The sequence below is a fragment of the Ictalurus punctatus genome, chromosome 14 (assembly GCF_001660625.3).
Source record: "Ictalurus punctatus breed USDA103 chromosome 14, Coco_2.0, whole genome shotgun sequence".
Lineage (NCBI taxonomy): Eukaryota > Metazoa > Chordata > Actinopteri > Siluriformes > Ictaluridae > Ictalurus > Ictalurus punctatus.
Window position 1 is genome coordinate 27,227,485 of NC_030429.2, and position 26,993 is coordinate 27,254,477.

The 26,993-nt window shown below is 39.4% G+C and overlaps 1 protein-coding gene across 32 annotated transcripts in view; it reads right to left on the reverse strand.

The window, feature by feature from the left end:
* LOC108274794 (uncharacterized) overlaps nt 1-26,993 on the reverse strand; it is a 588,939-nt gene that overhangs the window by 234,444 nt on the left and 327,502 nt on the right. For all 32 annotated transcript variants that reach the window (XM_053685830.1, XM_053685861.1, XM_053685859.1 and 29 more), the window contains exon 7: nt 19,508-19,843. In XM_053685830.1, coding sequence (XP_053541805.1) covers nt 19,508-19,843 — 336 coding nt within the window. The remainder of the gene's footprint in view (nt 1-19,507; nt 19,844-26,993) is intronic.

Genomic DNA, 26,993 nt, shown 5'->3' on the forward strand with positions numbered 1-26,993 from the left:
TGAACAGAGAAATATAAGCAGGTGTAAAGACATTAGCACTGGTGTCCAAAGTTATTGTATGAAAAAAGACTGAAGGAAAAATTGTACAAGAATAACAGTAAATCTTTGTGGGACACTGGCACACAGAGGCTCTCTTTACATGCAAACATGTTCAGCAATGTGAATGAATACATTCCATGTACAGATTCCATACGAACAGTTTATACTGTACGTATTAGCATCAAAGTCTCACAAAAATTCATACATTTAGTACTAAAGAACCAGCTAGCATATTTATAAATCTAGTATGAGTTCTACCTGTGATTCACACTTATTGTACGATCACGTAGAGTATGCATATGACCAGTGGTGTTAGAAGGATATATCACTGGGGGCTACAGAGGAGCACAGCCCCGAATACATTTTATCCTGGAAAAAGCTGCAGTTAATGTAGTGCACCAGGAGGATTTCCAGAAAACTGTCTGACCAAACGTTAAATTTTAACATTGAACTGTAAGTTGATTTACCTCGGCATGTCATATCCAGAGTTATCAATTCCAGAAGAGATGATTAATATTTTGGTAATCAAGCTCAATCAGGTCACGTTTACCTTTAAAAACCCATCTTCAGTGGAGCACAGATAAAAGGATTCACCATGGGCGTGGAAATGAATAAGAGACGCTTTTCACTCCAGCTGAACAACCACTTATAATTTAAAAAATACAAAGTGTTTTAAAACATTATTGTGAATGAAGCAACATCTCTGCAATTAACAAAGCTCAAGAAGCAAAATAAATATGTAAGAACATACAGTCCCTACTGAAAGTATTGGAACAGCATGGCCAATTCTATTGTTAAGACATTTGGGTTTAAGAGCAAAAGATTTATAAGAGACGACAGAATTTCAGCTTTAATTTTTTCTGATATTTACATCTAGATGTGTTAAACAACTTATAACATGGCACCTTTTGTTTGAACCCACCCATTTGTTATATGTGATCAAATATATTGGAACCTGTGACTGGTAGGTGTTTCTTGTTGCCCAGGTGTGTCTTGTTAAATTGATTATTTAAAGAATTAATAGCTCTGAATGTCTACTCTTGGTTTGAGCCCTTGATTTTATCTGTGAAGACTGCATTTGTTGTTAAAAAGGATAAACCAACATGAAGACCAGAGATCAGTCTGTGGGTGAAAAACACACCATTTTGAAGCTGAGAAAAGAGGGAAAATCTATCAGAGCCATTCCACGAGCATTGGGTATAGCCAATACAACAATTAGGAATGTCTTGATAAAGAAAGAAACCACTAGCCAGGGACGGTTTGTGAATGGGGGGTGGAGCCAGAGAAAGTGAGTGGTAAGGAATGTTCTCTGTTGCAGTGAGACAAGGCGAGGATAAGAGGGAGAGAGACACACACCTTGAGAGAGAGAGAAAGAGAGAGAAAGAGAGATCCGCCAGCATGACACGATTCTATTTGAAGAAGAATTTGAGAGCAAAAATAGAGGCCATACAACAAGATGTAAACCACTCATCAGCAGTAAGAATAAAAAGCCAGGTTGGAGTTCACAAAGAAATACAGAGACGATCCACAAAAGTTCTGGAACCAAGATGAACCTCTACCAAAGTGATGGAAAGGCCAAAGTGTGGAGAAAGAAAGGATCTGCTCATGATCCAGAACATACAAGCTCATCTGTGAAACATGGTAGAGGTAGCTTCATGGCTTGGGCTTGCATGGCTGCTTCTGGAACATTCTCACTGATCTTTATTGATGATGGACTCATGATGATAGCAGCAGAATGAATTCAGAAGTTTACAGGAACATTCTGTTACCAATTTACAGAGTAAATTGAATCAGGAGGAGCTTCATCATGCAGCAAGACAACGATCCAAAACACACTTCCACCTCAACACAGGACTTCATCAGGGGGGAAAAGTGGAAGGTTTTAGACTGGACATGTCAATCACCAGACCTTCACCCAACTGATCAGCACCTCACCTCCTGAAGAGGAGACTGAAGGGAGAAACCCCCCGAAACACACAACTACTGAAAGAAGCTGCAGGAGAAACCTGGAGAAGCTTCACAGAAGAAAATGCAACAATTTGGTGATGTCAGTGGGTCTTGCAATAAGTCTTGATGTACTTATTGCAATAAGGGATATGCAACCAAATATTAAGTGTTATTTACTTTAAGACCATTACTTTTGCTCACCTAAAAATTGGGTGGTCTGCCACAAAAGGTGCCATGTTCTAAGTTGTTTAACACGTCTAGAAGGTAAACACCAGGAAATGAAAACTGAAATTCAGATCTATCATCTCATGTTCATCTTTTGATCTCAAGCCCAAAGTCTTCAATGTATAGCAAAAAATAAATAAATTAAAAATAGAACTTGTCATTCCAATACTTTATATTGAAGGACTGAATAATTAAAACACACAAATAAATAATATAAAAAACAATTTTGTAATTGGACTCATTTAAGGTCAGTGAGTCTTTCTGAAAGAAGAGAAGCATGCTGCTGCTGCAAAGGGTACAGAAGGAGGAACCTCTGAAGCAGATATAGGTGGTGGTGCTGGGTAGGAGGAGAGTAGGAAGTAAAATTTCGTAGCACGCGGAGGCCGTAGCCGGCGAGTTATTTGGGATAATAAAGGATTACATAGATGGAGAAGCATGACCGATAGGCTGTTGCATGGGTGTCGAGGGAGCCAATCAGCACACGGATAGAGTTTCATGGTTGAACTAGACATTTCAGTCATGACATTTCAGTGTTAAACAGCATTTACTGGTATTTAACCTAATAGTTTCAGCCATTATCTGTGTTGATAAGCCATTTGAGCATTTATTAGTGATTATTCAAAATTTTAAATCATGTTTATCGGCCGTTATGAGCATCTGCCATCGGTTATCAGAAATGATCAGCGTATATAGGCCACTATCGCGTTTAGCAGCCTTTGACAGCGTTTAGCAGCCATTTTTAGCGTTTATCAACATTTCCATTGTTTAATGTCCTTTAATAGCATTTACCAGCATTTATCAGCGTTTGCTATCGTTCATCTGCCTTTATCAGCATTTACCGGCATTTAAAAGTGTTTACTACAGCCATTATAAGCTGTTATTGGCATTCGATAGCATTTACCGTTGTTCACTGGCCTTTAGCCTCTGTGGGAAATAATCAGAAAATACATTTTATATTTTGTTGTTATCTATTTTATGCTGCATATAATTCATTTTATAATACTGATCTTTATGTAACTCAGAGAAGCGACTCTGAATTGTGGTCTACGTGTGAAGGACAACAAGTTCATTATTATCATATGGCCTTAATTCCTAGGACTTTGAGCAGAGCATGTACATCACTATCAGAAGAAGAGTGGAACAAACACATTGAATCACCTAGGCAGGCTCCAGTCCGTCTGTCTAATAAAAGTAGCTTTTACCAAGTTATGCAGAGGACGACTTAAGATGAGAAAAAGTAAAAACCTTGTTAGATTTACAGGCAGAATTCACAGTACACGTGTAGGAGGAATGTGCGTCACATGTTGATAAGGAGGCCGGGCTGACCTGGTTCTGTCTCAGTGGCCTTGCATGCTATAGATAATGAATGGTAAATGGGTGATATAAAGGGACGTGGAGACATCTAGTGGTGGTAAAGAGAGTTAGCATGAGTAAGACAAATCAGAATTAACCAAATAGAGGGAGCAAATATGTCATGCCTTTGGGGTTTTTAAGATCATGCACTGTGGTCAACTCTTCAGTGTTCACTCTTGAGACTGACCTCCTTTATTGCTTGGGCTTAGCTTTGTAATAAAGTTCTTTCAGATTCTAAGATGTTTGGTTTCCTTGGTTTCCTTGCTTATCCATGACCCTATGTGGGAGACGGGAAAAATTCCCCACAACAAATTTGGTGAGCCAGCCAGGAGGCCAATAATCCGGAGGAGTGGGACGGACTAGACTGCCTGGGCAGGTTCAGGACTGCTGGCCACCACAGGGAAAAAGGTAAGCACAGTCATTTAAAAAAAATAAAATAAATAAAAATAGAATTCTGCATTAGTAGTGGTGATTCCCCTGCTTGTGTAGTCTGCATGGTACACACTCTATTGAAACATGGTGACACCCTCCTGTATGTTCAGATGAATAAGAATGTGAATATATACAGATGAGTATCAAATGGAATATTGCACACTTCAAAGTAGAGGGTGAGCAACAAAGAGGAATAAATGAAAAAATATATACAGAATTTTATGCAGGTGTTGGCTGATGTTGCAAAAAACAGCTAGCAGTGCTACATTATGTTTTTGATAAGTGACAAATGGAATATTGTACAGTTCACAGTAGAGGGTGATTAACAAAGAGTAATAAATGAGTAAATGTTCACATTGCATAATATTGTGAACGTGTTGGCTGACGATGCAATCATCATCATCAGTCGTTACTGGCATCAGTCGTAATCAGTCGTCACCAGCTTTTAGCAGCCTTTACCGGCATTATGAGCCATTAACAGCCATTCTCAGCTATTATTAGCATTTACCGTTGTTTATCAGCCTTTATCAGCACATACCAGTGTTTACCGACATTTATAGTGTTTATGGCTGTTTACTGGGGTTTATTAGCGTTTCTTGGCATATATAGTGTTCATCAGCCATCAGAAATTATCGTGTTTACCAGTGGTTTACTTTCTTTATCAGCCATTATCAGCGTTTTTCAGGATTTGTCAGCTATTACCAGCATTTATCGGCCATTATCGTCGTTTACCAGTTATTATCAGTTTTTATTTGCCATTATCATAGTGTATAGCCGTTATCACATTTAACAGCATTTATTGGCATTTACTAATGCTTCCCAGCATTTACAATATAAACAATGATCAGCATTTACCAGTCTGGTGTTCCCTTTGTTAGTCAGGTGTGTTGTGTCATCATGCCAAGATCTAGATCAGGATCAAGATTTTTGTAAGGACTTCAGAACAAAGGTTGCAGATGCCTATTAGTCTGGCAAGGGATTTAAAAAGACCTACAAATTATCTGAAATACATCACTCCTCTGTAAGGAAAATAATCTACAATGGCACAGATTTCAACCAACTGCCAATTTGTCCAGGACTGGCCGTCCCAGCAAATTCAGCCAAAGAGTAGACCATCTGATGCAAAAAGAAGTCTTTGAGAACCCCAAAATTTCATCACAGGATCTGCTAGTAATCTTGCAACTGTTGGTGTCAAAGTGCATGCTTTTACAATCAGAAAGAGACTGCACAAATTTGACCTGGCATGCCAGGAAAAAGCCTCTGCAAGACTACAGTTTGCCAATGAGCATATAGGCAAAGACCAGGCCTTTTGGAATAACGTGCTCTGGACAGACAACTCAAAGATAGAGTTGTTTGGCCACAGTAACAGCAGACATGTTTGGTGCAGACCAAAGACAGCTTTTCAGAAGCACCTCATATCAACTGTGAAGCATGGTGGTGTAAATGTTATGGTTTTGGGTTACTTCATTGCTTCAGGGACTGGACAGCATTCGTTCATTGATTCAACTATGAATTCTGCATCATATCAAAAAGTGCTTGAAGAGTACTTGAACTGAAAGTGGACCTTTCAAGATAATGGATATTGATCAGGATAATGATCTTAAGCACACTAGCAAAGCTACCAATAATGGCTCAAAAAGAAGAAATGGAGGGTGTGACAAGGAGGATGGAGTGGCCAGGCTGTGATGATGCACACCTCACACTGATTTGGCTAAAGTGCATCACCAAATACTCATAGTGACCAAATGGCGTGATGAAGGCAGTCTTTCATTCATCCCCTGCCCTAATAGGGATTAGGTTATATGCATTGCTTAAATCAAATTTTGAAAAAATCCTTGCCTGCTGTAAAGATTTGAAGGCCAAGTTCATAAAGGCAAGGGGTGCCTGCCCTTCTGCATGACCGTGTTAAGGCCATGGCAATCTATGTAGGGGCAGAGGTCCCCCTCTTTCTTTTTGACAAAAGCTTTGTGTTTGGGAGGTGCCAATGCAAATAACCTGCCCCTAAGGGGAGTGGTTCCTGGGAACAGGTTGATAGATCAATCAGTAGACCAATGGGGCAGTAGTGTTTGGTCCTTGCACTTGGGAAATATCATATCAACTTCATAGAGGTCGCAACAGTCTCAGGGCATGCAGGATAGATCCACTGATTACACTTTGGTCGGCGAAGGGGTGACCATGCCTTTAAGACAACTCTGGGTGCATTGGGTGCCCCAAACTGAAATAGAGCCGGTGGAACAGTCAATACAAGGGTTGTGTTGGTGTAACCATGGGAATCCCAGGATGTGGTGCAGCTCAGGCACCTGGGTCACTCGCTTGGTATGGTGTCCCAAACAAAGGGTGATTGCAGACGTCTGAGTGGCTATGGGCCCTGAGCCTAACAGTCGTCCGTCCAGCATGGACACCAGTAATGGATGGGGGAGTGGTTCCACTGCCAACCTTATCTTTTGAACCAAGGTCTTGTCAATAAAATTGCTAGGTGCTCCTGAGTCAATAGAAACTGTTGGTTCAAATTTAGCCTATTACCCCAAAACACTTAAAATTCAACTTAGAAGCCAATACTCACATCTAACTCACATCTCTGAGCCCAGTTGGAGATAAAAAAAATAAAAAAAGACACCAGCTGTGAGTGAGAAGAAGCAAGGGTCCAGATTTATTGGTTCCGTTCCACCACACGAGATCCACACCGATGAGAATTCTCAGAAGTGATCTGATACCCTGAGCTTAAGCTCCAGTATTTATACTGTACTTACACAGTGAATAACCCATATGTTTCAAGAAGACTATGATATCAATACCAATAGGGTTAAAAAAGAGCTCATCTACCTTACTATTATGTTCAAGAAAAGGGCTATTCCACTTACACATAGAATCAAAACCAGGGGTTTCAGATTACACATAGAATCAAAACCAAGGTTTTTGAATTACCCATAGAATCAAAACTGGAGAAACAAAACAATCTAGAGTGACCTTGGTCTTACTATTATCTCGCGGGGGGGGGGGGGGGGGGGCAGCTTGACTCAGCTGCCCTTATAAATGGCTCCTCATGGTTCTCTCTTAAAATTAAGGCCTTCCTTGCGAGACAAGAATCTTCACCATCTGAATTATGAGTAAGTTACATTTTCCTGTATTTTAGTTTATAATTTATTTTCATATTTGCTCTATATCTCTATTTTATATATAGTTATACTGCTTGAAAAACGGTTTACTGTACTTCCTACTTCATAATATCATTATATTACTGTTTCTACTGTCCTACATATCCTATTATTCTGTATTTTATTAAGAGTTTTTCTATTATTATAAGATATTGTAATGTCTTTTACTATCTTAATACTTCTTTTCATTATTCTTATATAGATATTTATGTGTGTGTGCTTTATGTCTACATGCCCGTCCTTGACTGTGCGAGAGTGAGTGTGAGTGTGTGAATCTGCCCCGTGAACGTGTGTGTTGACACCTCTACACAGCCAGAACCCCCCTCCAGCTTTCAGTCTGAGGGAGATGTCCTCTTCTCTGATCCGGGCCCCGACCATTCGTCCCTCTTCTCACCTACCAGTCCGCCCCACTCTCAGTGGTCCTCTCACTTCACCTTTGCTGATTTTCCCATGTCCCCAGGACGCACCCCATTTTCTTCCCCCTCCCGCTCTCCTCCAGACTACACACCCACCAGTCCTGTGAATTACCAATAAAATTACATTTTACTCATACTAAGTCTCCCTCATATTTATTTCATGTCATTTTTATCCACAACAAAACCTATAAATTAGTTTTTTTTTCCAGCTGCCCAAAAGATAGTGACCGGCAAGAAAAGACAGGTGAGTGACAGAGTCTAGGACCATCAAAGGTCCCCCTTCCTGGTAAGTCATGGGCAGCGCGAATGCCAGTGGCCCGTCTGCCCATAGTATAAACACATCTTCTCCCACCTCCAAGACTCCTTCTTCTGTGGAGAGAGCCCAATTGCTTCAGCTCTGCTGGTGGCTCTTCTGGTTCGGGCCTACTGAGATAAGCCAGGGCAGCCTGGTCATACTTAGTCGCTGACAGGGCCATTTTGCTTGTTCCTGCAAGTGGTTGTCAGTTCGAACGGACAGCTCATACAGGGCCTCCAGATCCAGCTTGACTCAGCTACCCTTATAAATGGCTCCTCATGCTTTTCTCTTAAAATTAAGGCCTTCCTTGTGAGATAAGGAATTCATCTGAATTATGAGTAAGTTACATTTTTCTGTATTTCTAGTTTATAATTTATTTTCATATTTGCTCCATATCTCTATTTTATATATAGTTATACTGCTTGAAACACGGTTTACTGTACTTCCTACTTCATAATGTCCTACATATCCTACTATTCTGTATTTTATAAAGAGTTTTCTATTATTTTAAGATATTACCCTTATAATATCTTAATACTCCTTCTTATTATTCTTATAAAGTTATAATGTTATGTGTGTGTGTTATGTCTACATGTCCACCCTTGACTGTGCGAGAGTATGTGTGTGTGTTAGCGCTCCTCAGCTCTTATACTTCTTTTTGACTCTTCGACTAATAAACCATAGTGTATTACTCTTAAAGATCTTTAAAGTGTAAATCCAATTTGTCAATATCCGCCTCACACCGCTTCTGTGTGTCTAGGTGCCTATCATCAGTCCTTCCTCTCCCCTTTACTGGATCTGGATCTGGATCTGGACACTCATTATCAGCTTGCGCATCTCACTGCTGATATCATGGTGCTACTTAACGTTCTTCGCAGCACCCCCTCTGGAAATGGAAATGTGGGGTTCCCCCCCCGATACAGAATCTGCCCCATGAACGTGTGTATTGACGCCTTTACACAGCCAAAACCCCCCTCCAGCTTTCAGTCTGAGGAAGATGTCACCTTCGCTGATCCGGGCCCCGACCATTCTTCCCTCTTCTCACCTACCAGTCCGCCCCACTCTCAGTGGTCCTCTCACTTCACCTTCGCTGACTTCCCCATGTCCCCAGGACGCACCCCATTTTCTTCTCCCTCCCGCTCTCCTCCAGACTACGCACCCACCAGTCCTGTGAATTACCAATAAAATTACATTTTACTCATACTGTCTCCCTCATGTTTATTTCATGTCATTTTTATCCACAACATTTCCCCCCTCTGAGGCTATAAAGCCTCATACAATACCTTAATTAAGCAGGTATCTGTGGAGAAGCTGGTTCGGTTCGTTCTGCCGCACCCCATGGCCGTCCCCGCTAGCTGTCGGAGGATTACTCTAACGACGCCATAATTCCTGCGCTGTCCTCGTAATCAAATGGGTCCCTTACAGTAATCACTTCTATGCTACACTGATCAGGATAGGAGCGGAGCTGAGGAGGTTTTGTAAAACATACTAGCGGTGTGCGCCCCGTGGCTTCATAGTAGATTGCCAGCTGGAGAACGGGCCTTAGGGCCCCTACGTCCACTTTGCACCAGACCCATGTAGATGTACCTAGCCATAACCCTTAACTTCTACTTTCAACTATATATGTATGTTATCTCGAATCTAACTACCTTGATTATACGTTCGTCTGCCTACATCAATTATACGTGTGATTAACTGAGTTCCCCTAATCATTCATTATTACTACTGCCGTCGCTAGTCGAAGTATGAGTGGCCACTACAGTACAATACGTGGATCTACACGTCCCTATCTTTCTCAACTAGGCCTGTCAGCCCACAGTTTTGTATTTGTCGGGACCTGCAGAGTCTTGCTTCCCCCCAAAAAACAAACCCCAATCCTTCGCAGTCAGGGATGGGCGAAAAAACCTCCTATGAGGAAAAATTCCCACCCTGCCAGCACTATGTGCTCGACAGCACCATTATACTTTTCTCGTGCCTGAGTGCGTCATATCACAAACATTTTATAACAATACAACGTGACAGTCTCTGGTGGCAGTATCTCTCTGTATGCTGGTTGTCTTCAGCTCAAGCACTTTACGTACTGTAGAGAGCCACCCTTTGGGGAGAGGTTAGGCTAGCACGTACACCCAGGGTATGGATCTTCACATCTTCTCATCCTGTCTGCCACTGACTTGAGAGTTAGCAGACCCCCCGTTGACAGCAGCTTCGTACACAGCAGCTTCGTACCGGACCTTCACGTGTTCTCCACCATCTCGTCATTGGAGGAGCATCCTCCGGGGGTCGCATGTTCGCTGCTGCCTTGTAGCCAGCATTCTCTCGCTGCTCCGGGTCTCCCACCTCCAGGTGAACACCTCCCCCCGTTGAGGCGGTAATGCCTCACCCATAACACTGCACCCAGCTCTTTTCCTGTCAATAGATAGCTTCATACATAATAGTTAGTGGTCTCATATATGTTTTTGATTCATCTGAAATTACTCCAGCGGCAGTCCATCATGAGGAACAGACATAGACACGGGTCGACCCGTAAGCATTTCATGCGGTGTTAGACACATGTTGCTGTTAGTCCGCATGTGATAGGTCATTAGTGCAAGAGGTAGAGTAGAGCATATACCGAAATAAGTTTAGTATCAGCACAAATTATGTTAAACACAAATCAGGGTATGCCAGACCTATCCCTGGTCAAGGAAAAAAATTTGAGCACAAATATCACCTTCAGGTTATCCTCCACCGTTGAGTGCAAAGTGCATAAGGTACCATCAGAATCCAATTAAACTATTTGCTCGATAAGTGGCGCTCCAACGGTTTTTTCTAATACCACGTTGCATTCCAACAGCTCCAAACAGACGACACAATCCATGGGCCTAAACGTCAGTGTTTATCTATATATTTAAATCCTAACAATTCTACCCTTAACCAGGTTGCACTCTGTAGTGATGGCTTTTAATTCTGCCAGTTGGGCAGATCAGGGTGTTCATAATGTTTGTGAAATTTCAGACCCGAAACTTTTAAGCTTTAGGAAATATGAATTTCGGCTAGGCAATCGTGAGTGTTCTCAGTGACTGGCTCCACAGTATTAATTAGGCACTACAACACTACAGTTGGTGTGTTTGGCACACTAATAGGTTTAAGAATTTCATTTTGGGTGGTACATAGATTAACCCCATATCCCCATATCCTGTTCTTTCAAAATAGAAAGAACAGGATATGGGAAAAAATAGAAAAAAGTAGAAAGAACAGGATATGGGAAAAAATAGAAAAAAATAGAAATGACCTGGTGTGATGAACGTAAGATCGATGTGTGAGAGAGCAATTTTCCCAATGATCCGCACTAAGAGAGCATCTTCAGCCGCGGCACGCACCGTGCTGGCACTCCTTGTGCCACCAAATCCAATGTTTTCAATACATAAACTACAGCCCTGTAAGCGCCCCACACTCCTGAGCCGGGACCCCCCCCCAGCAGCGCCCCCCCCCCCTTTCAGTCACATGTAAGACACAGTCTTTGTTGATGTTTCAAAGCCATAGTACAGGTGCAAAGCATAAGTCCATTCAATGTCAGGCTTGTCCAAAGAACACTCAGATCTCAAGATGTTGTCCTGTAGTGAGCAATCAGTGATCCACTGCAGACCCTACTTGATAACGTCCAGGAACATTTGTTGTGCTTTTATGGGGCGGAGGATGGCCCCAATCATGTCCTGCCGGCCTTGGGAGCGTGCAAGGGAGTCTATGACCACAGAGGAGTACACCACAGGGGAGCCCACAGCCCCCGAAGGAGACGCTTCCAGGTGTACTACTCATACTACTGAAGGGAGAGCCAGAAGGTAACTCAGACATAAGCGTGCCCTGGGACATAAGGCAGATAGACACTCCACCATCAACAAACCTGTCTGAACGTGTGAAAGTGGGGGTGGGAGGGCGACAGCATCCAAACTTCCCAGTTCACCACAACACTCTATGCCTGTGAGATGTCTAGATCTGCTCTTTAACCTAAGAAAAACTATTCACAAAAAACTTGACTGAACAAATATGTTTTCAGCCTGGACTTAAACACTGAGACTGTGTCTGAGTCCCGAACACTAATTAGAAGGCTGTTCCATAACTGTGGGGCTTTGTAAGAGAAATATCTTTCTCCTGCTGTAGCCTTCGCTATTCGAGGTACCAAGAAATTGCTTGCACCTTTTGATCAAAATAGGTATATCAGATCATAAAAGACCAAAATTTTGCTTAGGTACTGTGGAGTGAGACCATTCAGTGCTTTATAGTTCAATAGCAGTATTTTATAATCAATGTGAAATTTCACTGGGAGCCAATGCAGTGTGGATAAGATCGGTGTGATGTGGTCGTATCTTCTGGTTCTAGTAAGGACTCTTGCAGCTGCATTCTGGACTAACTGGAGTTTGTTTATTTTGTTGTAATGTGGTAATGTTGTTGTAAACACTTTTATTTCAATAGTTAAATGTTTATATAAATATTACATCAAAACAATGGCATTAAGCCATTACATTTTTTAAAGCACTGATCTGTAGCTCCCAATTCATCCCTCGGCTGAGGTGCCAGTTTTTGGATAAACGGTTTAATGTCCAGAACATTGTGCTATTTTCTACCAAGGAATATAGCTGTGATGTGCAGCAAAAGGTTGTAGAGCTTCACAAAATGGGAAGTTGCTATAAGAAAATAGCACAAGCTTTTGCAATTGTTTGATATCCATGAGAGCAGAGTATTTTGTGAATTTTTTTTAACAAAAGATCAAAAGGTTAAAAAATAAAGAATTTTTCATAGCCTTTTTTGTTCATATTTATAGAGTGCCAATATGCACCTTTGATGTATCTTTACCAGAATTTTACATATTTTATAATCTCTCTCTCTCTCTCTCTCTCTCTCTCTCTCACTCATATATATATATATATATATATATATATATATATATATATATATATATATATATATATATATATATATATATATATATATATATATATTTCTGCTTAAGGATCAACAGAAGTGCCTTTGAAAGGTAGAAAGGATATACTATAAATCTACAGAATTTTCCATTTTAGGTTGAAGGAAATGTCCTTAAACTTAACACAAAATAATTTGAATTTCATATTTCAGTTATATATATTTCAAATATGAATACAATATTTAAATTTAACTAGATTAAATATTTTTTCTGTGGTGTATTTGATAAATGTATTTTTTTTTTGGTAGTGTTTTTTCTGTTTTGAATGAAACAAATATTGACCGTTTAGTGTGTTACTGGTTGTTACTCTATATAGTTGATTTGTTATTTTTTAAAAGCAATTCCTTATATCTATACAGCACCTTTTTGTTTTCAATCAAATAACCAGTATCACTTGTTGGTACTTAATTATGCAGGACAATATTAGTTATAATCTAAAATATATAATAATTTTGCAAATAAAATATTTACAAGTTTCATACTATTTGTTGTGTTAAAGACCTTTGTGTGACTAATAAGAATAATGAACAGTAATCATGGGAAAATGCATTTTTTTAAAATCTTTAATTTATTTATTCATTTTCATATGGTTCATTTACATGTGATACATTTACATGAGATTCATTTTCATGAGCTTCATATTCAAGTGATACATTTTCATGTGATTCATTTACGTATGATTAATTTACATGTGATTCATTTACTAATTTGCTTCTCTTTAAATCCAGTTTTAGACTGTGATATTACAAATCACGTCTTTCCAGATTATTACTTGCTACACTGTATGAGATAACCCCAGTAAAATTGCTTGAATTCTATAATATAATTTGTTCACCATGTTCACCATTAAATCCTCTAAAAACAGATTCGCAATTAAATAACATTACATCCTTCAAAGCATTGGCATGTTCTGCTTACTCTCACAATCCTCCAAACTGCCACATCCAAAGTCTCCATAAACAAATGAGACAGCAGTGTATCCTACAGAAATCGAACGTTGTCCACAATGTGAAAACAACTCTGAGAGTAAACTGGGCTAACCAACAAAATTACCAAGACTGATAAACAGTCTGCACACAATAATAAATATAATGTCCTTACCTTTTAAAGACTTGTAACAAATAATATAACAGCATAGGACGTAAAGCCGAGGAGATGACACTGATACAATTAAATAAACAGAAACTCTAACCCGGTCAGAGCATCGAAACAGAGAACCACATTAATACAGAAGTAGATTTTAAGAGGAGTGAGTCCACAAAATCTAGGTGGAGTAATGCAACGACAATATCTTCAATACGAATCCGAATTCTGTAGAGCTGGAAGGCCGAGTGCAAAAAATAAAAATAAAAGAAGAACGAAAAAGACTCCGCTGTGTAGGTGATGCGATTCACCCCGATATCAAGAGTTTAACGTAGTCTCCTGCTTCCTCTGCTGAAATAAAGTCCTTCTGGACACCGTTATATGTAATGCGAAGCCGAGCTGGGTGAAATATTCCATAGCGAGCGCCCTCAATACCATGAAGTTGACGCTGAACCTCGTTAAATGCAGCTTGGGCCCGGGCTGTCTTGGCTGTGCAGTCAGGGAAAACGGAGATGGTCAAATCCCTCACTTTAATCTGCTGGAGCTCTCTCGCATGGCGTAAAATGTCAACACAGTCACTGTGATAGTGGAATCTGCACACAATAGCTCATGGTCGTTCACTAGGTGTGGGACCGGTCCAAAACCAGCTCCTTCCCCAGACCAAACGCCTCCTTTAACAAGGCCGCTACAGCAGCGGTTGTACAGGTCTCAGTGCCCTCTGGAACGCCGACTATCCTAACGTTATTATGCCTTGACCTCGACTCCAAATCCTCACATTTATTTTCTAATTGAGTCACGGTCGCAGTGAGAGACTCGACAGTAGTCTTCATATGAACTATGTCATCGGTGCAACCAGAGAGAGCGTGCCCCATTTCCCCAATAGTACCTTTCAGTGTTGATATGGTAGCCTCGGTAGAAACTTTATCAGTAGCCAGCTGTCTTCACGGCCTACAGGTCAAGCTGGATAGTAGACAGTGCACCCCCGAGAGTCTTCTGGAGATCCTAGAGCTCCTTTTTGAAAATATCGGCGATGTCCTTCCTCAGTAAAGCCAGCAGCTCGAGACTGAGTGCGGGGGAAGAAGGGGCCTTGCTTGCGGCGCGCACACTTGGCCTCAGTCGCGTCTGAATGCTACCATGGGTTTTTGTGTTCTTTCCAGACATTTAAACGTACCACAAAATTAAAATTACAAACAAGGAAACAGAGCAGAATAAGTCAAAATATATTGAATGACCGAAAAGTGCTAATTATTTACAATTTTAATTGAAATCAGCAGGAGCCTCCAACTTCGCGTCCTACTCCATTGAATTCCGAATCTGGGAAAATGCATTTAACAAAAAATCACACAGGTCTTCAACAGTAAAAACAGTGCATTTCCAGAGTTCCCTGAAAAACATGCAGATATTTGGACTGGTTACTCTAAACTTCCCCTTTATACACATTGATAACGGCAGTGCGTGAACAGTTTCTACTGGAGCAGGTGCCAGCCAGATAGACAAAACAAAACACGCAGCACACTATGAAATCAGTCTTTTCAAGAGACAGAAAATACATGTGCCAGCTATAAGAAGGATGGCAGTTGATCAGCTTATTCAGAGGTAATTAAATGTATACATTCATCATAGGTATTTGATAGCACAGAGACACACAAGCAGAAACTACAACCCAGTATTCTACGTATCCAATGTGTCTTAATACAGTTCATAATATGAGTACATGATAAGAGAATTTCCTTTCATTCCTCGCTTTTATTCCAGCGTAGCATAAAATAAACCAAAAGGAATTCTCTAAAGTCATCAGTTAACATCATCCTTTCACAGGAAAGTCATGATATGATTCCACAGAAAAACATGGTAATGGTTTTGTGATGAGAGCTAATACAGAAAAAAACTATATGTATATGTGTAAAGAGTGAATCAGGTCAGCCCGCAGGACAGGACTTCCTTCTTTTGTAGACACGTTCACTGATGCTCAGACCTCGTCGGGGTACAGGTACGTTCTCAAATGGGCAACCTGTCATCCATTTCCTTTTGTAGTAAGAATATAAATGAAGGAATGTAAAGCTGGTGTGAGTTTCATCCTGTTGTTATTTTTAAAATATGGTCACATGTTGATTAAACTTGCACATTATTCCTTAGAAATTGATCATCAGAGCTCCTTAATTATCAAACGTGATTATATACAGCAGTGGTTCTCAACCCGGGGAGGGGACACACCCTCCTGGTGGGGCGTGGAGAGATCATAAGAGGGGCGTACATTGTTTTCAAGGCAAAAACTAAACAAACACAGACATCATTTGGGTACTGAGTATAATTTAATGCTCTTCATATAGAATGTATATAAATGTAAAACCCCCCGTTCCCTTTCTCTCCCTCTGCATTTTCTTTTTGCTGGGGAGAGGCAGAGCTTAGTCTGACTTTTATCTAGCCGTCAGTACTAGTGTTGGGAAGTGCAGATCATTTTACTGACTCGGATCTTTGAATCTCGTTCAGCAAAATGAACGAATCTTTTTTTGAGTCATTTAGTTCATTAAAGCAGAATATAATTAAAATGTTACATGTTAAATTCACCAACAAGTCTAGTACTTAATAAACTATGTAATAAACTGGAGGCCAATGCTACCTAGGCCGAATTATGAGAAACAGAATGATTAATTAATAGTTTAGCTGGTCTTCAGGCTAAGCAGTCTGTCAGTTCGCCTCACTTCCCGATCCGAGTTGTTCTTTTGTCACGTCTGTTCCCCGCAAACAGAAATGATTAGTTCACCTTTCGAGACTTTGGGTTCAGAAGAACAAACCAGATGCTTTCCTGTGAACAATACCCCATGCCTGCCTCCTCCAGGAGTGGGTTCCTGTAAACCTAAGGTGGACAGGGTACATTTATTTTCTGTCTTTCCTGAACGTTTTATGATGGTCATTAGGATTGATCTTTGTCTGACCCCGCCCCTCAGGCCTGTTCACCAAGGGTGGCCCTACTAGGAACATGGTTAAGTTCCTTGTGACATAGCCCTGAGGTTCATCAAAGGACATAAGCCCCTTCACCCCGCCAAGGTCTCAATCCACGAAGGGGGATATTATCTAAGTGATGACAGGACCTAAATTCCTCAGTGTTTCCTCAGATCCATACTGTCTGATTCAAGAAGTTTGGGCTGAGCACCAGAAGTTCCAGGTTCAATGTTTAGTACAAAAACTCCTGAGACATCCCAGATAGAAAGAGAGAAAGACATTTTTGGTGACAACTGAATAAATATTGCCCTCACTGGAAAACATTTTATTTATACACAAATTAAATTGATTAATATATAATCTTATATAAAAGGTACCTGTACATAATGATCTATAACCTGTGGATAAGTCAGGTCTTTTCATATGATCAAAACATTATATACATTATACACAAACATTGCCCTTAAATGCACAGAGTAAGACAGGAGGTGGTTTTGTTTTGGGTTCTCCAGACATCTTGTAGTTCCTCACCATTTAACACAATATCTAGCGTGTACCGAGCTGCTGGTTCATTTCCTACAAATGTCAGAATTACCACAGAAAATATATTTTAAGACACTTTCTGACCAGACCATCAGTTTTTCACAAATATACACCCTCATTCTGCCCCACTATATTGTTCTCTCAGAAATGCAGATGGTCCTTTCTCCCTGCCATGGTCTCAATCAACGAAGGGGGATATTATGTAAGTGATGACAGGACCTAAATTCCTCAGTGTTTTCTTACTTATTATATCATGGTCTGTCTGAATACCTGATTCTGCTGGTCTGGAAGGTGTGCATTAAAACCGTTTAATGCACAGGTTTAATTCAGTTTAATTACCATTCTAAATTTATGCACTGCCTGTAAATAACTAACCATTGTAACATACATGTCTCGGGTGGTTCTTTTCCTCCACGCTGTACATTAAAATCGTGTAATGTACACCTTGCTCTGACCGACATGGACAGATAGACAGGTGGGCGGGTGTTCAAGCAGGCAAATGAAAAAATCAAAAAACATAATACTTCAACCACTTGGTGGTGGAGGAATAAAGACACAGTCCTGTACACAGCTCTGGGTCAGACTCAGGATTCTTCTAATAAGAACTGGAGGAGTAAACATGACAGGAGGGACAAGATCATGATCGGTAGCTGAGGACACTTCATTCCTGCATCATCTGGAGAAAAAGAGAAATGTATTATTTTTTCTAGTTTAGCTAGAACATTTTCCACATAAAGTCTAAGCAGTGAGGTTTACAACCAAAATCAAACAATGTGCGCACACACACACACACACACACACACACACACACACACACACACAGAGGAGGCTGACAAATTAAAGGAAAAACTGGTGGCTCTGTTATTATTTTGCATGGTTTGTGTTCAATCGCTCCTCACTGGGAAGCATCACTGCAGCTCCAAAATAATTTAAAGTCACATAAGTTTGGTCATGTAGTGTAGAATTAACTAAGTTACAACATTTTGTGGGCAATTAAAAACAAATATAACAAAAAAAATGAAGGACAGAAGTCATTAGGGAGTAAAAAAGTCCAGTGAACTTAACATACTGAAATAAATGGAATGAATGTTACTGGTTGTATAAGAAATTAAATCTGCTTTACAGATAATTAAATACACAAGTATCTCTCACCTCTGGGAACTTCCTTTTCAGCTTTACGCTCTTCTTTCTGTTTTTCTGTAAGAGAAAAAAACATTTGATCATCTTGTTATAAGATCTTGGGCAAGACACTGAACCCCAAGTTGTTCCCAATGGCAAGTTAGCACCTTGCATGGCAGCTCTGCTACCATTGGTGTGTGAGTGTGTGTGTGTGTGTGTGTGTGTGTGAATGGGTGAATGAGACACAGTGTAAAGCGCTTTGGACAAAAGCACTATATAACCATTTACCATTACAATCACAGCTCTTCTGTGTGAACTCTTCTCAATGACGCTAAAGTGTTTTACTTTGTACCTGTAGATCAGGGACACATGTAGGTCAGGTCACTACTAATGTAGCTCAGTGTTTACATTCTCAGTCTAACCTTTAACTCCAGTACTGCTTTAACATGCCTTATTAACTCACCCTCTCCACTAAAATAAAAGCTTCATATTAGTAACACTATAATATGTGATTATAATAAATGATCAAATATTTTAGAATAATGTCAACTGAATATTTTGACAATGAATATCACTTAAATAGTATTTCATAGGTAATACATTGTACAAATAACCAAGAGAATGATTTCAGATCCACTGTTCCTGCTGTCTGGGGTAAAGACGTTCTGATTTAAAAATCTACTGCACATTCGTGTAATGAAAATGATTTAGATGTAAAGTTGTGATGCTTCTACAAGTGTGTGATGAAACAAAAAAGATGGACAGGTGTTGTGTGTTCTCCTGGCTCAATCTAACACACACATAAAGAGCTTTGTAATTAGCTGTTCAGTGCAGAAGTCCTCAACTAGTAGTTAAAACACTGAGATCATTAAACTGCCCCTTATGAACCGCTTTTGTTATACAGTAAACTTAGTGCCTTTCCAATTTTCCCTCATGTCCAGCTTTGATTTCTGATGTGTGTGATGGTCAGTGTGTGATCTACTGAGACTCACTCACTTACCTTCCACTGAGAGATGAACACGGCTGATCACTACCGTTTCTGTCTCGACAGATCCCTTGGTGCGACTCACTATCTTGGTGCTCCTGTAGTCAGCTGCATCAGTAGGTGTCAGATTGCGCAACACCAAGGAACAGTTCCCCTTACGCAGCTCTTCCTCAGGAACGTCCACACGCCCCTCATATCCCTCACCCTGATAGGTCTCCTCACCGCGTCGCTCAACCACAGTCTCAGATTCGATGCTCCACTTAATATACGGTGTTCCAGTGACTTCAGTCTGCAGTTCACACGGCAGGACAGCTGTAGACCCCACATGTCCAGATACAGTGAACTCAGGTACTGCAGAGAGGGGGTGTGAGATGGGAAAATTAAAATCTAGATTACTTTCTTTCTTTTCTTTCTTCTTTTCACCATTACTTTGCAACACCAAGGAACAGTTCCTCTTACGCGGCTCTTCCTCAGGAACGTCCACACGCTTCTCATATCCCTCACCCTGATAGGTCTCCTCACCGCATCGCTCAAACAGTCTCAGTTTCGATGTGAATGATAATATGCGGTGTTCCATTGACTTCAGTCTGTGTTCTGATTTAAAAATCTACTGCACATTCGTGTAATGAAAATGATTTAGATGTAAAGTTGTGATGCTTCTACAAGTGTGTGATGAAACAAAAAAGATGGACAGGTGTTGTGTGTTCTCCTGGCTCAATCTAACACACACACATAAAGAGCTTTGTAATTAGCTGTTCAGTGCAGACGTCCTCAACTAGTAGTTAAAACACTGAGATCATTAAACTGCCCCATATGAACCGCTTTTGTTATACAGTAAGTAGGGATGCACCGAAATGAAAATTCTTGGCCGAAGGCTGAAACCGAACACATTTTTTACCATTTATTTTGCCATTTTTTTTTCACCATTGCATAAATTAAACAGTCAAAATGTGCTTTTAACTATTTTGTCTTGCTTTTCAAAGCAAAAATCAATTACAAAATATTTATTTAACTCTGAACATTTTTTTTTCATTCCAGCAGGCACAGGCTACCAACAAGGCACAATATAACTTTAAATAAATAAAAGAGTAAAATATAAATATTGTGATGTGGTCATCTTTGAGCCCCTTGAATAGCCGATGTTGGGCCTGTAACTGACTGCTGAAAGAATGGAACACTCTGTAGACTACAACTAAAAGTGCATTAAAAAGTGCATTAAAAGAGTGCAGGAACTGGTTCTATTGGGTTCTATAGGGCTGATTATATTGGGGATATGTACCGCTCGCGCCCTGTACACCTCGCCGAGTATTATAGTAGATATAGTAGAGTTAGATACGATGTTAATGTTCTGTTCCTTGATAGATTTAGTTAGTTTAAACTATAGATCAGTTCATTTAGTCCCTTTGCTTGTCTTGACTAAGTTTTTTGGATTAAGATGTGGATTTGTCTGCCTGTCCTTAAATAAATACGTCTTTACCTGCTTCCGTACTCTACTCCTTTACGTCTCGCGACGTGACAGAAACAAAAAAGTAAACATCCGAAGAGCACGTAGCTCGTGCACGCGCGCGCCCCCTCATCGAGGTCGTTACATTCGCGCGTCTCACTCTGGTTGCTAGGCTACTTGGTCACGTCATCAAACACGTCACTGTTCAGTCAAATTTATTCGGCCTTTTCAATTATTCAGCTGAACACCGGAAATGCTTTTTTCGCTATTTTCGGAAGAATAATTTCGGTTACCGAACATTCGGTGCATCTCTAACTGTAAACTTAGTGCCTTTCCAATTCTCCCTCATGTCCAGCTTTGATTTCTGATGTGTGTGATGGTCAGTGTGTGATCTACTGAGACTCACTCACTTACCTTCCACTGAGAGATAAACACGGCTGATCTCTTCTCTTTTTGTCTTGTGTGTCTTGGCGCTCCAGTAGAGAGCTGCATCATTAGGTGTCAGATTGCGCAACACCAAGGCACAGTTCCCCTTACGCAGCTCTTCCTCAGGAACGTCCACACGCCCCTCATATCCCTCACCCTGATAGGTCTCCTCACCGACTCTCTCAAACATTTTCTCAGTTCCGACCTCCCAGATGATATGCGGTGTTTCAGTGACTTCACTCTTCATTTCACACGGCAGGACAGCTGTAGACCCCACATGTCCAGATACAGTGAACTCAGGTACTGCAGAGAGGGGGTCTGAGATGGGAAAATTAAAATCTAGATTACTTTCTCACCTTTTAGACAATGATCTTATGTTAAGAGCTTTATTTCATCTATTTTATAACAAAAAGTTACTTACTCACACACACGGTACCCAAGACGATGCAGATGGAATAAAAGGAGGTCATGATGCCCCGAGAGTGTCTGGAGGAGCGTGTGAACATTTTCTAAAACAAGGAAAGGAAGGTGTGCAAAAAGAAATATATTTGAATATCAAAAGGTAACAGAGTGCTTATTGGTTTATATCAATCATTTATCTTTTTATTTATTTATGCTATATTACTTCTACAATATACTGTAAGATTTAATTTCAGATTCCAATAGGATAGCTAAAGCTAGCTATATTTTATACAGTATCTCACAAAACTCTCTCTCTCTCTGTGTATATATATATATAACACACACACACCATTGTAACTGGATGCTATGAATACCTATTTGAAGTTCTAATTAAGTTTCACATTCATAGCTAATTTATATAATCTTATAGTATGAATAACAAAATACAGTTAATTGTAATAATAACTATTTATTTTCTCTACAGTAAACAACTGTTGAAGGTAAAACAACAACAACAACAATAATAATAATAATTTAAAAAAACAAACAAACAAACAAAAACTTTCCTACTTAATACTGTAGGCCTGTAGGATATCAAACCCCAAAACAAGCAGCGAGTGATCGCTGTGATTAAAAAAATGCAAACAAAAAAACACCTGTCTTGGTCAAATTTATCTATAACCGTTTAAACCATAGTTACATCACGCTGGCTCATGACACCATCCAAATATTTCCAAACACGTTTTACTGACAAACTGAATATACTCTAAAGATACAGTCGGAGAAACTGCTGAAAATTTTCCTTTTATGTATATATATATATATATATATATATATATATATATATATATATATATATATATATATAGAGAGAGTATAAAATTATATTGTATAAAATAAACACTGCACAGCTAGTTAAGTTTTCCGTTCAGATAGTCCTTACAGTATGTTTAATTTATGTTGAAATTCAGTTCAATGGATGTTTACTGGCAATGATTTGTACAGTGAAGTGTTTTTTTATATTCAAAATTTACAAATTTTCCTTTATAATAAATACACATGAACTCCACCTATTTAAAATGAGCATTTCCTATTTGAGCACTGTATATTCATATTGTACACACACAATTCCTAGTGTCCCTGGCAGCCTAGACTACATCACACTACACCAAAGCTTAGCCAGAGAAGCTGTTTTAAAACAATATTTACACACACTAGATGTTGGAGCAATTCCTGTTGCAATATTATTATTGACCGCTGAGTGGCAGTAGACTCAAGGGGATAGATTAAGCACCTGTGTAGTAAGTCAGGTGATTGGGAATGGGGAGAGACACAGTTTTTTGACCGTGTTGTGGATCTTGGTGTGAACATGTTCATGACGGATTATGTAATTTAATCATTTCTGTATAAAATAAAGAAAGACCATGTACAAGAACAAAAAGGATTTGGATTTATTGCACGTGTTAATGACTTGCTCACTCTAATTTCCAGTCACCTCTGGCTTTCCTGGGAAGTTATTACACTAGACTCTAGTCAACAACTGTAATTCAATTCAATTGAGTTTTATTTGTATAACGCTTTTAACAGTGACATTGTCCCAAAGCAGCTTCACAGAAATATATAAACTCAGGATATAGATTTTAAATGTATGAATTTATTTAATGAGCAGACAGAGGAGACGGTGGTGAGGAAAAACAGGATTCAGACTCAGAAGTGAACCCGTCCTCATGACCACGGATAGTAGAATTATAAATAAATGTCTTCTATAACTGTGCTAACACTACATGGACAGATAGTGCAGTTGTGTAAACAGGAAATGAATGACAGTTTGTACTATAGTGAAGGCTGTAGCTTCCATGCACGCGCATAAGCACCAGTTAAATACACGCTGTGAGTAATGTATTTGGTCTAATTTACATTTTTGTGGTCGTGAATTATTATTTATTTAAATTCAGAGTCGTGTGTTATTTTAATTAACAGTATTTTATCAGCTTTTTCATTCACACTCAAGCTTTAAAATGACCTGAAGATAATATCTACACATCACCTTAATCATTTCACCATAATCATTTCATTTTGATGAACTGTGCGGGGAATTTATACTCGAGATACAACTTTATTAAAATGATGACATTTATTTTCCCAGATAAAGTTTAATATTGACATTTTTCACAGTATTAAAACTTAGTAGTACTGTATGTATAAAGATCTAGACTAACACATGGTCCAGAGGTGTTGAGGTCTCTCAGTGCTGTGAGGTGATCAGGTGTTGAAGTGTTCAGGTGTTGAATCAGGACTCTGGTGTAAAGTTTGTGCCAAATTAAATATACGGATCACACTGATGATCCTCTGTGACCCTTAACAGGAACAGCCACAACACCACAGTGTATATAGAAGATCAGATTAAACCAGTAAGAGACTCCTGTTAGAGCTATTAAACGTGTTGTTTTGTTAAACGTTGAGTATCACCCTTCAAAAAGATACTTTTTCTAAAGTATAAAACACCCGATAGAAGCTGGATAAGAATTTAATAGTAAAACAGTTTTACCTGAATTCACTCGATCAGATCTTGTCCAGAAATGCCTACGTGCCTATGAGTCACTGCACTAACCGAGGTTGTAGAGAAGGCGGAGCGTCGTGTTTACAGTCGTACACTCCCTCTATAACTACTCCCTCTATAACCTCTATAACCACTCCCTCTATAACCTCTATAACTACTCCCTCTATAACCTCTATAACTACTCCCTCTATAACCTCTATAACTACTCCCTCTATAACCTCTATAACTACTCCCTCTATAACCTCCATAACTACTCCCTCTATAACCTCTATAACTACTCCCTCTATAACCTCTATAACTACTCCCTCTATAACCTCTATAACTACTCCCTCTATAACCTCTATAACTACACCCTCTATAACTACTCCCTCTATAACCTCTATAACTACTCCCTCTATAACCTCTATAACTACTCCCTCTATAACCTCTATAACTACTCCCTCTATAACCTCTATAACTACTCCCTCTATAACCTCTATAACTACTCCCTCTATAACCTCTATAACTACTCCCTCTATAACCTCTATAACTACACCCTCTATAACCTCTATAACTACTCCCTCTATAACCTCTATAACTACTCCCTCTATAACTACTCCCTCTATAACCTACTATACTCTTTTATTGTTTTTTTTGTATGATGTAATTATTCCTCATGATGAGTTAAAATTGTATAATTAAATTAAATACATTCCGTTGTATTATATTATTCATAAACTAGAAGTCTATAAAAGTCAAATCCAACACAAGGAAGTCGATTCTTTTAGTTTCGTTTCATTCATTCTGTTTGGGTGGAGAAGAGAGTCGACTTTTTTTTTTTTTTTTTAATCCACACCCTCTGTAGTCTACTTACGCCACTGTAGTATCTCAGCAGGAAATGTCCTGCACTTTACAGGTCAGTAACAATACTTTATTTAATCTGACTGATGGTGTCTTTATGTATATTTATATATTTGTTTAGTGTTGCTTCATATAACTTAATTTTCACAAAGGTTTTAGAATAAAATCATACATTTAACAAAAAATAAATATTTAGTCTTTTCACCAGTTCTGATCATCAGGGGGTCTCTCTCTCTCTCTCTCTCTCTCTCTCTCTCTCTCAGATTTCCCCCTGATGGAAAAGTGAAATTAAAATTAAAGACTAAGGAGACAGTAAATTTCTTGAATTGTTAGTTTAAAAGGTTTATTGAACAGACACTTCTCACTCAAGATGATCAGCTGATCACTTCTTCAGCAGATAAATATTTAAATAGCAGAATCAAGTTTATTGTCATGTGTATAGAGAGACAAAGTTTGTGAACCCTTTGGAGTTACCAGGGTTTGTGCACTGATTACTGATATACTGTGATCTGATCTTTATCTGAGTCAGAATTATAGACAAACACAGTTTGATTAAACTAATAACACACATGTAGTAGTAGTTTTCAGGAGTTTATCGAGCATACTGAGTAATAATTCACAGTGCAGGCTGGAAAAAGTAAGTGAACCCCTGCACTAACAACTTCTCCAAAAGCTAACTGGAGTCAGATGTTTAAATTGAGGAGATGAGATTGGAGGTGTGGGGTGTACAGGTGCTTTATACTTTTTTTTTTTTTTTTTAACTTTTGCCTGATTTTTGACATTGCATGCCTAGCATGCCTTGCTCCCCCCTCCCAGGATGACATCACTAAATGGTGGCCATATTTAAAGAGGATGAGGAGGGAGAATGGGGTGGGATGTTGGAGACGGTTGCAGGTGGTGGTTTAGAGAGTGTGTTTGTGCTGCTTGTATGCTACATTCTGACTGATGGTTTTTGTTTTTTGTTTTTTAATACTTTTGCCTGGTTTTTGACATTGAGTTTGGTTGTCCCTGTACCTGTTTATGTGCATTCTATCCACCATTGTATATATATTTTGCACTTGGTTCACCCGCAGTAGGGGTGTGGCTGCCATTTCTTTTGGGAGAGGGTCCTTCTGTCTCTGTTTTTGGCTTAGGTAGTTAGGGAAGTATCTTTGTATTTTCCTTGTTATTTTCCTTTTAGGTAAGCTAGCTACCTAACAAAATAATTCTTGCTTATTATTTTGGCCTTGGCCCACCCTGAAGTTATGTTTGCTGTTTGGTTCTTTGTATAGTTGTATGTACATAATTGTGTGTTACAATATATCACATCTTTTGTTGAACAACCCTGTTTGTGTTGTTATTCCTGGCTTTCCTTATTTACGGTCAAATTCCATTGAATCCCGAGCTGGTTACTCTGTGTGGCCTAAGCTAGACTGGGCCGTAACAGTGTGAACCATGCCTCCATCCCATCGACGTTCACAGGACTGTAAAAGACACATTATAGAGACGCACAAAGCTGGAAAAGGCTGAAAAGCATTTCTAAACATCTGGGTGTTCATCAATCCACAATAAGACAAAATTTCAAGTGTAAACAGAGGAAACGTAGAAATATTTTGAAAAAAGTATGTTCTACCCCTCCTGTTGGTGTTCCAGAGACTTGTCATAGATCTTGCAGATCTCTGGATCATTAACAATTATTTTTGTAAGAAAATGACAGGCCTCGAGTCTTTGACATTGTATAAGTATACTAGTCTTCTCATAAGGTTTTTTTTAAACACTGTCAAATCCTTACAATAATGTTACCTCTTACCTTTTACTATACGTAGCAAGCAATTCACAATCATTGTTAA